We start from the raw sequence: 15,319 nt of genomic DNA on the forward strand, positions 1-15,319 counted from the left end.
TCAGTGAAAAGGCCTACAAAGACTCAAAATTTGGTGCTGGAGACTAAAATCAGGGCCTTGCACATGGTGGATAAGGACTCTACTAATGAGTAATTATCCCAAGCCCTAAAGACTCAAAATTTTTTCTCTCATACACATTAACACATTACTCTATAAAAGCTTTTCTAAAATTCCTAATTTTTTCCTATAACAATCAATTCAAAGAAAAGCCATTTATTTTTATTTATTTTTAATAATTTTTATTTATTTTTATTGTTTAATTTTCGGCAGACACAACATCTTTGTGTGTATGTGGTGCTGAGGATCGAACCCGGGCCGCACGCATACCAGGCGAGCACGCTACCGCTTGAGCCACATCCCCAGCCCCAAGAAAAGCCATTTATAAACCCAATGTGGTTAAGCAATAAATAGACGCAATGGGACACAACTATAATCCCAGCAGCTCGGGAGGTTGAGGCAGGAAGATCGTGAGTTCAAAGCCAGCCTCAACAAAAGTGAGGCACTAAGCAACTGAGTGAGACTGTTTCTAAGTAAAATACAAAAAAGGGCTAGGTATTTGGTTTAGTGTTCCGGAGCTCAATCCCTAGTAACCAAACCAAACCAAACAGGCATATTCGAAAAAGTAAAGCTTCAATGAGAAAAAGAATTACCTAAATAAGTGTTAAGCCCCTAAAACAAGATCAACTAATAATACCTACCATGTATTAAAATGCTTTCACTATGCCAAACAACTTGCAGGTTACTATACATTTTCTTGCTAAGTTTTTTTCTAAAAATTGGCTGAGATAGTTCACTTTAGCCCCATTTAAAAGAGGAGAAAATATAGTTTTAGAAGTAGAATGATACACTTAACTTCTGAAGAGTGAGAAAAACCTGAGTCCTCTTGATTCCAATGCAATTTTACATCTTTTTACTTACTTTGCAATCTTCTCTTTGAGAAGTTTCCAGTCCCATAGGTCTGTGGGAGTAACATTCCACATATCATACTGAAGAATCTAAGGAATAAACAACCCAAGTTTATATTGTCACTCTAAAGCAATTTAAAACTAACAAAAACAAATAACTGCCATTTCCACCATAAATGCTGTTTTCTACTCTGCCTGTGTAAGAAATACAAGATCCAAAAAACTGGACAAACTGCCTTGTAGTCATATTGATCAGAAGCAGGCTAAGAAAACTGGTTAAGGTCTTCTCTTTTCCATATCCCTGTTGAGTCTTCTCAGAAAGCCCATATCATATCCACAAGCCAGGTAATCAACATTCATAAGAGCATGTTGTTGAGATGCACTTTACATTAACAGTATTATTCTAACCTTATCTTCATTGCCATGATCTGTTTATTTAGCTAAAAACACCACTTCTCAAACAACCATACATTTTACCTCCTAAATATCTACAGAAATGCTGGAACTAAAATTTTACAGAGAAGAAAATCACACTATTGATAATAAAGGCAATGTGGAAAGCAGAGTTCTAAGATGGCTCCCCAAATTCCCAGTCCCTTTTGCAGAGGCCACATTTAATTTCCACTTGAGTATGAACAGAATCTGAGAAGGTAATGGATGTCACTCCTGTGATCATGACAAAGGTGAAAGATTTCCACAGTTGTAATTGAGATTTCAAATAAGTTGATATTGATTTAAACAAAAGGGAGGACCTGACTTATCAGATAGAAGCCTTCATAAAAAGAACTAGACTAGGTCTTTTGTGTAATGAGAGGCAGTCTTTTCCACTGGTCTTCAAGAAGCAAGATGCCATAGTTTCTAGAGCTACAAAGAATTGAATTCTGCCAACACAGGTGAGCTTGGAAAAGGACACTTATGAGACCCACAGAAGAAGGTCATCTAAGCCAACCCTGAACTCCTGACTCCTGTAAACTGCCATATAGTGAACGTATATTGTTTTAATCCACTAAAATTAATAATAGAAAACTAACACAGTAAGTATCCCTGTAGATATTCTGTCATTTTAGCAATAACCAGTTATAAATGTAAGAGATTAGAAGAGTATCCTTATTACTCTGGAGGACAAAAATACTGTAGTTTTCTATAGCTGATATAATAATTAACCAACTATAAGGGAGGAGGGATGGGATAGAGAAAGACAATGGAAAGAATCTGACCTAAGTTTCCTATGTACATATATGAATATACCACAGAGAATCTCACCATCCTGTACATCCACAAGATGCTAATTTAAAAAAAAAGAGAGAGAGAGCTATAAGTAAATAACAGAAAGATTAGTAGAGGGAAGAGAACAGGGGGAGGAAAGAGTGGAGAAAAAGAGGAAGCACTGGGATTGAATCAGAACAAATTATATTTGATGCTTTTATAATTATGTCGAAATAAACTTAAATGTTATGTGTAACTAAAGAGAACAATAAAAAAATGATGTCATCAAAAACATTTCACATTTTAGTAAAGACTGTAGGTATTAGGCTAGGAATGGCAATGACAATTATCTTTACAGCGTAACAATCTGTTTTATATTTTTAAATTAAAATTTGTATTTCATTGTCTTTCAAAAACAAAACAAAAAAAGAATCCTAAGGTGAATTAAAAGCATGAATTGAGATAAAATGTTGACTTTGATCCATGTTATTTTTGGAAACAGCTTTTCTTTCTAAACTATTCATGATTAAGTAGATCATTTTATCTCTAAAAATAACAAATATTTATTTTTTTCATGCTTCTGGAAGACAGAAACTCCAAATCAACAAGTTGGGAGGGTCATACTCACTCCAGAGAGTCTGTCCCTTCCCTATTCTAGTTTCTGACTATCAGCATCTAATATGTAGTAGAGCCAGGATTCAATCTTTAAACATTGGCACTTTAAGATATAAATTAGCCCTTTGCTCATTTACTGTTAATTGGGAAATAAGATAATGATTTTGGATAAGACTTGAATTTAAATTCTACTATCAACTAGTAATGTGGTATTCCTGGGCTTCTGTCTATATCACTGTAATCTCCACCTCTAAGGTCATGTTGCTTCCCCCTTTTCTCTATGTTTCTTGCAAGACAACCATTATCAGATTTAGGGACCACCTCCATAAACCAGAATGACCCACATCTCAACAACCTCAATCTCATCTGCAAAGACCCTTTTGGAATCAGTGAAGAATATATTCAGGTTCTAGGAATTATAATTTGGACCTATCTTTTGGTGTCATGATTCAGCCCATTAAATGTACTCACAAGAAAAAGAAAAATCCATCCACATACTTACTCCTTTGCTTACTGGAGAACCCTCATAGGTTTCATATGGGCCATGCTCCTTTGCTAGGTCACAGCTGGCTTCCAGGGCTCCATAATAAATAGTTTCAAAGATCTGCTTATTCAGTAACTGGGCCTCTGGACTCTCAAAAGGGTATCTCATCAGGATAAAAGCATCTGCCAGACCCTGAACCCCAATTCCAATAGGGCGATGGCGTTTATTTGATAAGTATGCCTTTGTGCCAACAGATTAAGAGAAGAAAAAGAGAAAACATCACTGAACATAAAATCTAACATTCTGTACCAAAAACAGTTGTTTCCTCTTCATTTCTAACATTTAAATTATGACTTACAGATCATGATAAACTCCCTCTACCTTGGTTATTAATAATAAGCAAAAAAAAATATATTCATACCTCTGGGACAGGGTAGTAGTTTATATCAATAATTTTATTCAAATTCCGCACAACAACTTTAGTGACTTCAGCCAATTTCTTAAAGTCATATGTGTGTTCTGATGTGACATACATATTCAGCGCCAAGGAAGCCAAATTACAGACTGCAACCTGGAATGCAAAGAAAAGAAATCAAGAATTACACAATTTTTATTTCTTCTCTCTATGCCAATGATACCACCATTAGCTTCTAACACTCCCAAATATTAAAGTTTTAAATTTTTATCTTGGACTTCTCTATCATTCATCAGTACATTTCTAAATCCCACTGATTCTATCTCTTGAATATACAGTCATCTATATGAGTTGTAACACACACCAGTGAAATAAGATGAAAAGAGAATTCTATGTTCCATAGTACAGAGCCAGGCATATATCACACTGTGCTATAATTTTTTCTGTATACCTATCTCAGTATTTAGTAGATGTGCATAATCCAATCAATATGGTAGCTAGTTAATAAAGATTAAAAGCCAGGAAAGGTGGTGCATGCTTGTAATCCCATCAACTTGAGAGGCTGGATTGCAAGTTCTGAGACCAGCCTCAACAACTTAGTGAGGACTTAAGCAACTTAGTGAGATCCCTCTCAAAAAAATCAATTCTCAGTTGTGCTAGTTTTATTTCAAGTGCTCAAAAGCTACAACATATCAAACTTTTCCATTATTGTGGAAAGCTCTTTCAAAACACACATCCATCTCACCCTCACTGACATTCTGACAACACAGGATCCAAATTTGTGGATTTTGAAAAAGATCCCCAGATGAATCCCTTACTAAATTACACTAGATAGTGAGCTACTTTTTCAGGCAGATATTGTAACTTTTTCTTTTTTCTGGGTACTGAGAATTTAACCCAAAGTACCTATACTAATGAGCTATGTCCTGAACACCCTACCCAAACTTTTTTTTTTTTTTTTTTAAAGAGCATTAATTATACTTAGTATTTGGGTACATTCTGACAGAATCATACATGCAAGGAATATAATTTCAATCCCCATTACCCACCTTTCCCTTCTACCCTACTGATTTCCCTTTCACTTCCTTCTTCATTTATTTATTTTGTGCCAGGGATTGAACACAGGGGTGCTTAACCAATGAGCCATGTCCCCAGCCCTTTTCTAAAATGTTTTATTTAGAGACAGAGTCTCACTGAGTTGCTGAGGGCCTTGCTAAGTTGCTAAGGCTGGCTTGAACTTGTGATCCTCCTGCCTCAGCCTTCCGAGCTGCTGGGATTAGACATGCACCACCATGCCCAACTCTTTACTTATTTTTGATTGGTACTTTCTATACATAAAGAAATTCCTTTGGTATATATATATATATATATATATTCATAACATGATTTTGTTGTTTATTCCATATTTCTTCCCCATTCCTCCCTCCCTCTCATTCTCTTTCTTCTACTCTACTGGTCTTCCCTTTATTTTTATAGTATCTAATCCCTCACCCTCTTTCCCTTATTTTAATCTAGCTTCCACACACAAAAGAAAACATTTGACCCTTGATTTTCTCAGTCTGGCTTATTTCACTTAGCATGATATTCTCCATTTCCATTCATTTACCAGCAAATGTCATTTCGTTTTTCTTTATGGCTAAGTAAAACTCCACTGTGTATACGTATCACATTTTCTTGATTCATTCATCTCTTGACTGGGATCTGGGCTGATCCATAATTTGGCTATTGTAAACTGTGCTGCTATAAACAGTGGTATCACCACACTAGGCTGATTTTAGTTCTTTTGGATATACCAAGCAGTGGAAGAACTGGGTCATGTAGTGGTTCCAATCCTAGTTTATTGAGCAATCTCCATACTGCTTTCCAGAGTAGCTGTACTAATTTTCCCCAGTCCTATTTTATTTATTTATTTATTTAAGATTTTGAGATGGTGCCTTGCTAATTTGCAGAGGGTCTCACTAAATTGCCAAGTCTGGTCTCAACCTTACAATCCTCCTGCCTCATCCTCCTGAATCACTCGGATTACAGGCATGTGCCACCATGAAGAGCCTTACCACTCCTTATGTTTTTAACACTAGCACATCTGGTATACCTTTTTTTTCCATTTTGATTATGACTATCCCAATCAAGGATCTCAAAGCCTCTCATCTGGAATACTAAAACAATTTCCTAACTGGATTCTCTGATGCTCTTCCCATCTACTCTATTCTACACTCCTGCCAAATACCCATTTTTAAAATAGAGTTTGGTTCTTAAAAGTCTGATAAACACTAGGGGAAAAAAAGAGAATGATGAAGGGGCATCATTTTTAAGGAGAATTGTCAAAAAAGGCCTCACTGAGAAATGAAGGGGTTAGGAAGCAAGATATATGGGTACTGGGGAAAAAGAGTGTTTTAACATTTAAGGTAAAGAGCAAAAATCCTCAGGCAGGAGCATTCTTGACATGTGTGAGGAAGAAAATTAGTAGGGCTAGAGCATTTGCAAGTAAATGGATGGAGTTAGAGAAGATAATGCTAAGTGAAGTTAGCCAATCTCAAATAACCAAATGCCCAATGTTTTGATATAAGGAGGCTGATTCAGCCTCCTTATAGGGAGAGGGAGCATGAGAGGAATAGACGAACTCTAGATAGGGCAGATGGGTTGGAGGGGAAGGGAGAGGGCATGGATTAGAAATAATGGTGGAACTTGATGATCTTTATTATCCAAAGTACACATATGAAGACACAAATTGGTGTGAATATGCTTTGTATACAACCATAGATATGAAAAATTGTGCTCTATATGTGTAATAAGAATTGTAATGCATTCCACTGTCATATATAAATAAAACAAAAAAGAACTCTGCATGTGTTGACAAGTCAGAGATTTGTGCAAATGACATAAAGTGATTTTTTTAAATATCACTCTAGCTTCTATAAAATAATCTAACCTGCAGATAGTTACTTGAGTATATGTCAATTTCTTCCAACCAAATTATAAGGTTTTCAAAGGGCAGAGACTCAGCCACATTCATTTATATTTCCAGGGCTCTTAGTACAATATTTTATATATACCTGGTGCTTAAATTTTAAATTAAACTGTAACCTCAGCAGTGTGTTTAACTCATTTCCCATTTATTCTAACTTTTCATTTGAATTTTATTTGTTAAAGTCCTAAAGTCTTAGAATCAAGGATCTCATCCTTCCTCTAGTTTCTAACCAACATCCAATCAGCCTGACATACAACTACTACAACAACCTCCTCAGGTTAAACTCTAACTTCTCTCACACCAAAATGCTCTATACCCATAATCTAGAACCATCTTCCTCATGTTAGCATTTTGATGCTATTTACCTGTCAGAAATGTACTAGGGCTTCTTACTTCTATGACATATTAGCTTCTACCTTCTATTTCTCTTCCTCTAGCAATAGCTATCTCTTAATATACCAAGTCTTAATATATCTGCTCTATCAAAACACTCGACACTCTTTATACAAAAACTAGCCCTATTTCTCATCCATCACATAAGGCATTCTTCCCAAATGGAAAGCTTTTTTTGTGTGTGTGTACACACGTGTGTGTGTGTGTGTGTGTGTGTGTGTGTCAGGGGATTGAACCCTGGACCTCACTTCATTCACTCTACCCAATTTATATCCTCATTCCCAAAGCACTTAAAAAAAAAAAAAAAAAATTCCTTGACTTTAGCCTTGACTCTTTTGTGCAATCTCCCTAGAAATATGAGAAAAGAATTCTGGCTCACCATTCTCTGAAGTATTCTACATGCTTATGCACTTTAAACTGAATAAACATTCTAATACATTTCTGTGGTTTTCCTAATCCATTATACATAACTATATAGTCCTATTTCTCAAGTAAGCATTATTACAATGATGTGCTAAGAAAGCACTAACAGTCTTTCCCATATGGGTTAGAGTGAATATTTACAGGCTCAGATAACACCTCTTCCTTCCTTTGTAATAAGCCTATCTTGTTTGTAATATTTCACTTTAAAACAAACAGAAAACTCATTTCACCCATCAAGTGAGGATCTCACTGAATAAATACATAAATAAAATGTTTCTCTCGGTACTCTAGGCATTCTTACCTACCTCATCTTTGCTGGTATACTCCACTATTTCTGTGCACAGGTTGCTGCACTTGATGGTTCCCAGGTTCTGCTGGTTGCTCTTCCGATTACAAGAATCTTTGTAGAGCATGTACGGGGTACCTGTCTCTGTCTGAGACTCAATGATGGCATACCAAAGCTGCTGAGCTTTTACAACTTTGCGAACACGACCCTGTTTCTCATAACTAAAAGGCAAAGCTAGTATTATTTTAATATTCCCTAGGAAAATCTTTATTGCAGTTTGAAGAAACACACTAAAATATAATACTTTGCAAATTATTAAATTTTTACTAAGAAATATGATGTTCATTTTACTCCAGTAAAGCCACAAATGTCCTCCACTCAATACCTTTATTTTTTCGTTTTTAATATTTTTAGTTGTAGATGGACACAATATCTTTATTTAATTTACTTATTTTAAAATGTGATGCTGAGGATCAAACCAAGTGCTTCATATGTACAAGGCAAGCACACCATCACTGAATTATGACCCAGCCCAATAATACCTTTCTTAATAAAAAGGAACAAAACTATAGTCAGACCTCTTAATACTGTGCTAATTTTAATGCACTATTAACACGTGTCCTAGTCATTCATGATTCCTATGTGTAATAAAAAGCATAAGTTATATTGTCAAAAGTACTGCATAACAGAGCGAAATAATACGCTTGCTAGTCTTTGCCTTAATTTTATAAGGATCAATTTAAATGTCCCAAATTTTTAAGAAAGATAGAACCCAATTTTGGTGAAGAGTCAGGAAGTAAATCTCAACATATAAAATTATTAATCACTGTCTCTCTTAGATGTTTTCATAGAGTCCTAAAAACAGGCTAATGACTAAATTAATACTTTTGATTGTAAGAGAAACTGTACTTAAAATATTTATTACTTTCATATTTTTCTCATACCTTTCATATAACTTCTCAAATTCCTCTCCCCAAACCTCATCCAGACCAGGACATTCATTTGGACACATCAAAGACCAGTCCTATAAAAGAACCACCAATAAAAACTTCAAATAACCAAACATATCCCATCAGAAACACTGCAAGAATGTGGCTTTCATAGGTTCTCTTGGGAATTTGCTATAGAAATAATCATTTTAGAATTGGACATTACCTTATTGTGCATATATGATTACATGACCTGTGTAACTCTACATCATGTAAACCAGACGAATGAGAAATTATACTCCCTTTATGTATAAGGTGTCAAATGCATTCTACTGTCATGTAGAACTAATTAGAACAATTTTAAAAATAAAAGAAATAATCATTTTAGGCTCAGTCCCCCAAATCTAGTTCTGCCTGTTTATATATGATCTTTTAAGCATTTAGGTCAGGTAACATTTACTTTAGAGAACAGAAATGCAAGAAGGCAGGCATGTCATCTCTCAACTTGATCAGAATCTAGTTCCGCATGTAGGTCAGGCAGGATCTAACTTTTAAAGAACAGAAATGCAAGAAGACAGGCATGGCATCTCTTAACTTGTTCAGAATGCCTTCTATGGAATCACACACAGAAGGCTTTTACCTACGTATGTCTTAAAATAACTGAAGATAAAGCTCTATGAATCAAGTTCCTACTACCAACAGGTACCTATCTCTCTTACCTGATTAGTCTCCACCCGTTTCATGAAGAGATCTGGAATCCAAAGAGCAAAGAAAAGATCCCTGGCTCGCTGCTCCTCCTTTCCTGTGTTCTTCTTTAAATCAAGGAACTCAAAGATGTCTAAATGCCAAGGTTCCAGGTAAATAGCAAATGCTCCAGGACGCTAATGGTAAATAAATCACCATTCTTTTTCAGAATTGGAATTTAACAAATTTCATATTTTCCAAAGCATTTTCATAACATTTCCTTATATCTTTACTATAATTAATGAATTAAGTGAAATGATACAAATCAAAGCACTTAGAAAATTTAAAGTTGTAATATTTTGTTAGAATTCTAGGAGTAAAAAAGAACAACTGACATAAAGAAAATGTGGAATGAGAAAGATTAAGTAATTTCTCCAAGGAGATACAGTAAACTACAAATGGAGCTTCCTTTTCAATTGTAGCCCAGATCACTTTACGTCATCTGACCATGCACATAAAGTCCAAAGAAAGATGCAATATAACAGTCAGAAAGGTGAACTGTCTTATCAAGGTTGCCAAAGTTCAGCAGAGAAAAATTCATTAACTAATAGATGACTGGTGTGTATACCTATTCATAAGAAACAGATTTTAGCTGCAAACTATCCTGATAATAATCTTGGGTAAATTAACACAATATTCTCAACTCTACTACTCCTGCTATGAAAATCATAGTAATTAGAAACATAATTGCACAATATATGGCTAAAGATTTTTAGTTCTGATTTCCGTGACTTTCAAGTAACAGAGCATACCTTGTTTCCACCTTGATCCACATATCGAGCTGTATTGTTATATACTCTCAGCATTGGTACAAGACCATTAGAATTACCATTAGTCTGAAAAAAAGTAAAAAAAATAAAAGCATCTGGAGGAGACAGAGGGCTCAGCAAGGAAATGAACCAAAAGTGAACAAATCACTCCTAATTTTCATCAAAAAGGGTGCTTAAGTCTAAGTAACAATCTGTGAAGTTTCACTTGCTCTCTATTTCTACCTCTGCTATAAAAACATAATGCCCAACATAAAATCAACAAATGTTGCTGAATAAATTGCAATTAGATATTAAATTACTTTATGACATCCCTAATTTACAAAATAATAATTATAAGTCAAAAGAATCCAAAATTAGGGTAGCTAAATTTAAACTTTACAGCCTTCTAAAGGTCATTATGTAAAGATAAACTTTGGGTACAGTACAAGAATACAAAAGGGGCTGGGGCTATAACTCAATGGCAGAGTGCTTGCCTGTGTATGTGAAGCACTGGGTTCGATCCTCAGCACCACATAGAAATAAATAAAAATGGAGGTATTATGTCCATCTACAACTAAAATACATATATGAAAGAATACAAAAGCATATTACTACAACGTCTTTCCCAAAGGAGTTCAAGATAACTTACAATAAGAATAATAAGGGGCTGAAGTTGTGGCTCAGTGGTAGAGCACTTGCCTAGCACGTGTGAGGCACTGGGTTCGATTCTCGGTACCACATTAAAAAATAAATAAAATAAAGCCATTGTGTTCACCTATAACTAAAAATATTTTTAAAATAAAAAGAATAAGAAGCAATGCATATATCAAGGCAATATATGAGGTAAATAAAGATTCTCAGCAATAAATGGATTACAGAATGAAGCTAGGAAAATAGACTGTTATGACTTGAAGAGACATCTGACAATTCTTTAAAATAATCATTCTAACCCCAAAGTAAGTCTTTTTTTTTAATATTTATTTTTTAGTTGTAGTTGGACACAATACCTTTGTTTTATTTATTTATTTTTATGTGGTGCTGAGGATCGAACCCAGAGTCTCGCACCCACTAGGCGAGCACTCTACCTCTGAGCCCCAACCCCAGCCCCACCAGGTGTGTAAAGGTTCTGTTTATATCAGCACCTCCAAAACACTACATAATTGAGTAGCTTCCTTCTACAACTTTACTCCATAGGGTTAAATATTTTTTCATTACAGATGAGACAAACTCAGAGATAAAATAACTGTCCCAAGGCCATATTACTAGTAAATAGTAGAGATAATTTAAATTCAAGTCTTACCCAAAATCATTATCTTGATTGCCAAATAACAGCAAACTAGCAAAGGGCAAGTTTATACCTTAAAGTGCCACTGTTTAAAGCTTGAATCCTGGCACTACTACAAATTTAAGTAACTGATCTCTGAATAAGAAACTTAACTTTCTAAGCTCAATTTCTTTATTCGTAAAATGAAAAAGCTAATGCCTTGACTCCCAAAATTACCATAAGAAAAAAAGTTCTTAGCATGCATAAGAAAAGTACCTATCTCATAGGGATGTAATAAGGATTAAATGATTAATTCATGTAAAATATTTATAATAGATATAGCACATAAAGAGTAACCAGAAAATGATTGTTGTTATAATTATTGCTAAAATAAATCAGAATTATAAATTTAAGCTAAAAAGGATTCTAGAGATTATCTAGTATAAACTAAACCTTTGAGAAGAGAGATGAAAATAAAGCCAAATATGAAATGACTCACTTCAAGTCACAACCACCTAATAATTAATGCCAGGTCTCCCAAACACTGGCATTATAAAATTATGCCCTATTTGACCATAAGTGTGACTGCTTTTGGATTTGAAAACCATTTCAAAAATCATACAACAGAAGCTTACCCCAGCAATGTAGCTGCCAGTAGCCCGAATACAACTCACAGCAACACCAATTCCCCCAGCAGACTTAGATATCAATGCACACTGCTTTAGAGTATCATAAATGCCTTCAATGCTGTCATCTTTCATACTCAGAAGAAAACAGCTATGGGAAAAAAGTGACAACTCAGAGCAAGGAAATAAAGAAGACTCACATAAATGATTATACAATCCAAAGACAATAAGTTGTATAAATGAAAGATTTAAAGTTTACAAGGTTCCTAAGAGGTTTTAGAAGGGGAAAAACAATCAAACAAAAAACCTTTACTGAATACAACAATCAAACAAATCAATCTATTATATTATTTCAAAATTATCTTACTGTCCACTCTAGATATTAAGCCAAGAAAAAAGTCCTATTGTTAAGTCTAAAATATTAGTTTAAATTTTTACCAGACTGCAAAATATCATTCATAAGCATACACCAATTTTTTCAATCTGTTAGTAGGCCAAGAAAAATTAAATACTTATGAAAAAAGAAACCTATATCCAGTGGTCAACCAATTCTTTGATATGTCCACTAAAATTATAGCTCCTTTATAGTCTTTTAAAGATGACTCCTCTAAAAAAATTTAATAAATATAAAGATGACCCCTCTTATCTGCACTTTGGATCTCATCTTCCTGCCAATTCAGGAAACTCTACCAGTGATCCCTACACTGTCTTAAATATTCAACCACTCAAGTAGTTCTATTCACTGACTTTCTACTAAATATTCAGAGTAAGATTTAAAAAGTAATATAACAAATAATTTGCACTTGCACTAAAATTCAAGACTTCTGTGAACAGTCCTTAGACAAAAGCACAAGGCGATGTGTTCAGAGTTATACCTGCAAAGACTATTTTCTTTCTTAAGGTAATGTTTATAAGTTCTGTGGATTAGAACCTAATTATCTTTGGGAAGCCTCTTAAAACAATTTTTATTCTTTTGCTCTTCCCCATAAATTATAAAATCAGTATGATGAAATTTGGACTAAAATTACACTGAATCTTTAGATTAATTTGGGGAAAACTGACATCTTAAGAATATTGAATCCATTTATTAATATAAACTCACTCTCTATAACGTCCTTCAATCCGGTTTTAGAGTATTCACCTTTAAAATCTAAACATCTTTAGGGGTTGAGGGTGTGGCTCAGTGTTCTATCACTTATCTTCTTTATATGTTCTCTGAGCATCTGAATGTATTATGAATAAACAAGCTAGCAAGCTAAAAACCCTGGATTCAATCCACAGGAAAAAAAAAAATTATAATATCTTTTGTTATATTCCTAGGTCCCTTCTAGTAACATACATTTTCTAACAGCTATAAAAACTCAATTGATTAATAGTGAACTTATATCCAGGTATTTTTGCTGAAATCTCTCTTTTTTAAATTTTTTTATTTGGTACCAGAGATTGAACTCAGGGACACTTGACCACTGAGCCACATCCCAGCCGTATTTTGTATTTTATTTAGAGACAAGGTCTCATTGAGTTGCCTAGTGCCTCATTTTTGCTGAGGCTGGCTTTGAACTCTTGATCCTCCTGCCTCAGCCTCCTGAGCTGCTAGGATTATAGGATTGCACCACCGTGCCCATCTGAAATCTCTTTTTAATTTTAATGATTTGTCTATAGGTTTCTTGAGTTTCCTATGTAAAAATAATATCTGAATCATTACAGTTTTCTTTCCTTGTTTCCAATCTTCTCTTTTTCTTATAATGTTGGCTTGGGCCTCCACTACTATGTTGAAAAAGAGATGACAGATTCAAGTTTTAGTGGGTACTTTTACCAAATTAAGAAAGTTCTTTTCCATACTTAAAGTATTTTATTAGGAAAGAGCATTAAGTTATATAAATGTTAATGAATTATATCAATATGTATTTTTTATATTGGTATACCCTTGCATCCCTGGGATAAACCAAGTAACTAATGACATTTTTCACATATTACCAAACTGTTAAACTTCCTTTTCTCAGCAAAAGGAATTATCATTAATTCTGTTACTTTACCCATGAACCCAGGAATCATATTGACCCATATTGAAAATATCATCAAATTCTGTTAACTTCACCTCCTAAATATGTCTTGAATCTCTCTACTTTTCTAAATATCTACTTTCACCTCCCTAAGTATCTACTTTCACCTCCCTAATCCAAACTATCATAATTTCTTATATAAATTACTATAAAAGTCCCCCTAATTCTTGGCATTTACTTTTTCTTTCTCTCCCTTCCTCCCTTCCTCTTTAATTTTTTGTTGTGCTACGGATGGAACCCAGATCTTTGTACATACTAAACAAGCACTCTGCCACTGAGCTACACCCTAAACCTGGAATCAATTTTTTTTCTTCCTTTTCTTTTCTGTTGCCAGCTGTTGTACCCAGGGACTTTCACATACTAAGCATGCACTAGACCACTGAACTATACACTCCTAGACCTACTTTTTTTAAAAATATAATTTATATCTAAATATAACCCACATACAGTTCCCTATTTAAAATATACTATTCAACAGCCTTTAGAACATTCAGCTGTACAACCACTACCACAATCAACTTTAGAAATTTTTCATTATTAGCATTTGTTCTCTCCAATTCATTTACCACGCAAAGATCTTTCCAGAATGCAAATCTCATGTATTCACAGAAGGCACTAATTTTTTATTGGTACATTATAGTTCTACATAATTATGGGATTTTTTTTATTACACATTTATATAGGCACACAATATAACAATACACTTTGGCCAATATCACTCCCCAACACTTCACCTCACTCCCCCCACCCTACATCCCATTCCACTATTGATTTTTATTTTTATGAGATCTCTGCTCCCCAACTTCTGTTTTTTCCTCCTAGCTTCCACATGAGAGAAAACATATGACCTTTTCAGTTTGGCTTATTTCACTTAATATAATGATCTCAAGTTTCATTTATTTTTCTTTATGGCTGAATAAAATTCCATTGTGCATACATACCACATTTTCTTTATCCATTCATCTCTTGATGGATACCTAGGCTGGTTCCATAGTTTGGCTATTGTGAATTAATTATGTTGCTATAAATATATGAAACTATGGTAATGATGACTTTAATTCTTTAGGATAAATACCAAGTGGTATACCTAGGTCATATGGTAGTTTCATGCCTAGTCTTTTGAGGAACACCCATCCTGATTTCCATAATGATTATAGTAATTTACAATATCTAATGGGGAATTTTTAGTGTTCCTTTTTCTCTACATCCTCTCCAGCATTTATTATTGTTTGTATTCTTGCTGACTACC

The 15,319-nt window shown here is 34.3% G+C and overlaps 1 protein-coding gene across 1 annotated transcript in view; it reads right to left on the minus strand.

The window, feature by feature from the left end:
- The window catches only part of Rrm1 (ribonucleotide reductase catalytic subunit M1), a 35,635-nt gene that overhangs the window by 9,484 nt on the left and 10,832 nt on the right, over positions 1–15,319 (minus strand). Inside the window, exons 8-15 of the mRNA XM_027942641.3 lie at positions 12,017–12,158; positions 10,121–10,204; positions 9,344–9,505; positions 8,640–8,719; positions 7,715–7,916; positions 3,632–3,781; positions 3,229–3,450; positions 919–995 (exon numbers count right to left, since the gene is read on the minus strand). Of these exons, the coding sequence (XP_027798442.1) occupies positions 919–995; positions 3,229–3,450; positions 3,632–3,781; positions 7,715–7,916; positions 8,640–8,719; positions 9,344–9,505; positions 10,121–10,204; positions 12,017–12,158 (1,119 nt within the window). The remainder of the gene's footprint in view (positions 1–918; positions 996–3,228; positions 3,451–3,631; positions 3,782–7,714; positions 7,917–8,639; positions 8,720–9,343; positions 9,506–10,120; positions 10,205–12,016; positions 12,159–15,319) is intronic.

Source organism: Marmota flaviventris, chromosome 9, assembly GCF_047511675.1.
Source record: "Marmota flaviventris isolate mMarFla1 chromosome 9, mMarFla1.hap1, whole genome shotgun sequence".
NCBI lineage: Eukaryota > Metazoa > Chordata > Mammalia > Rodentia > Sciuridae > Marmota > Marmota flaviventris.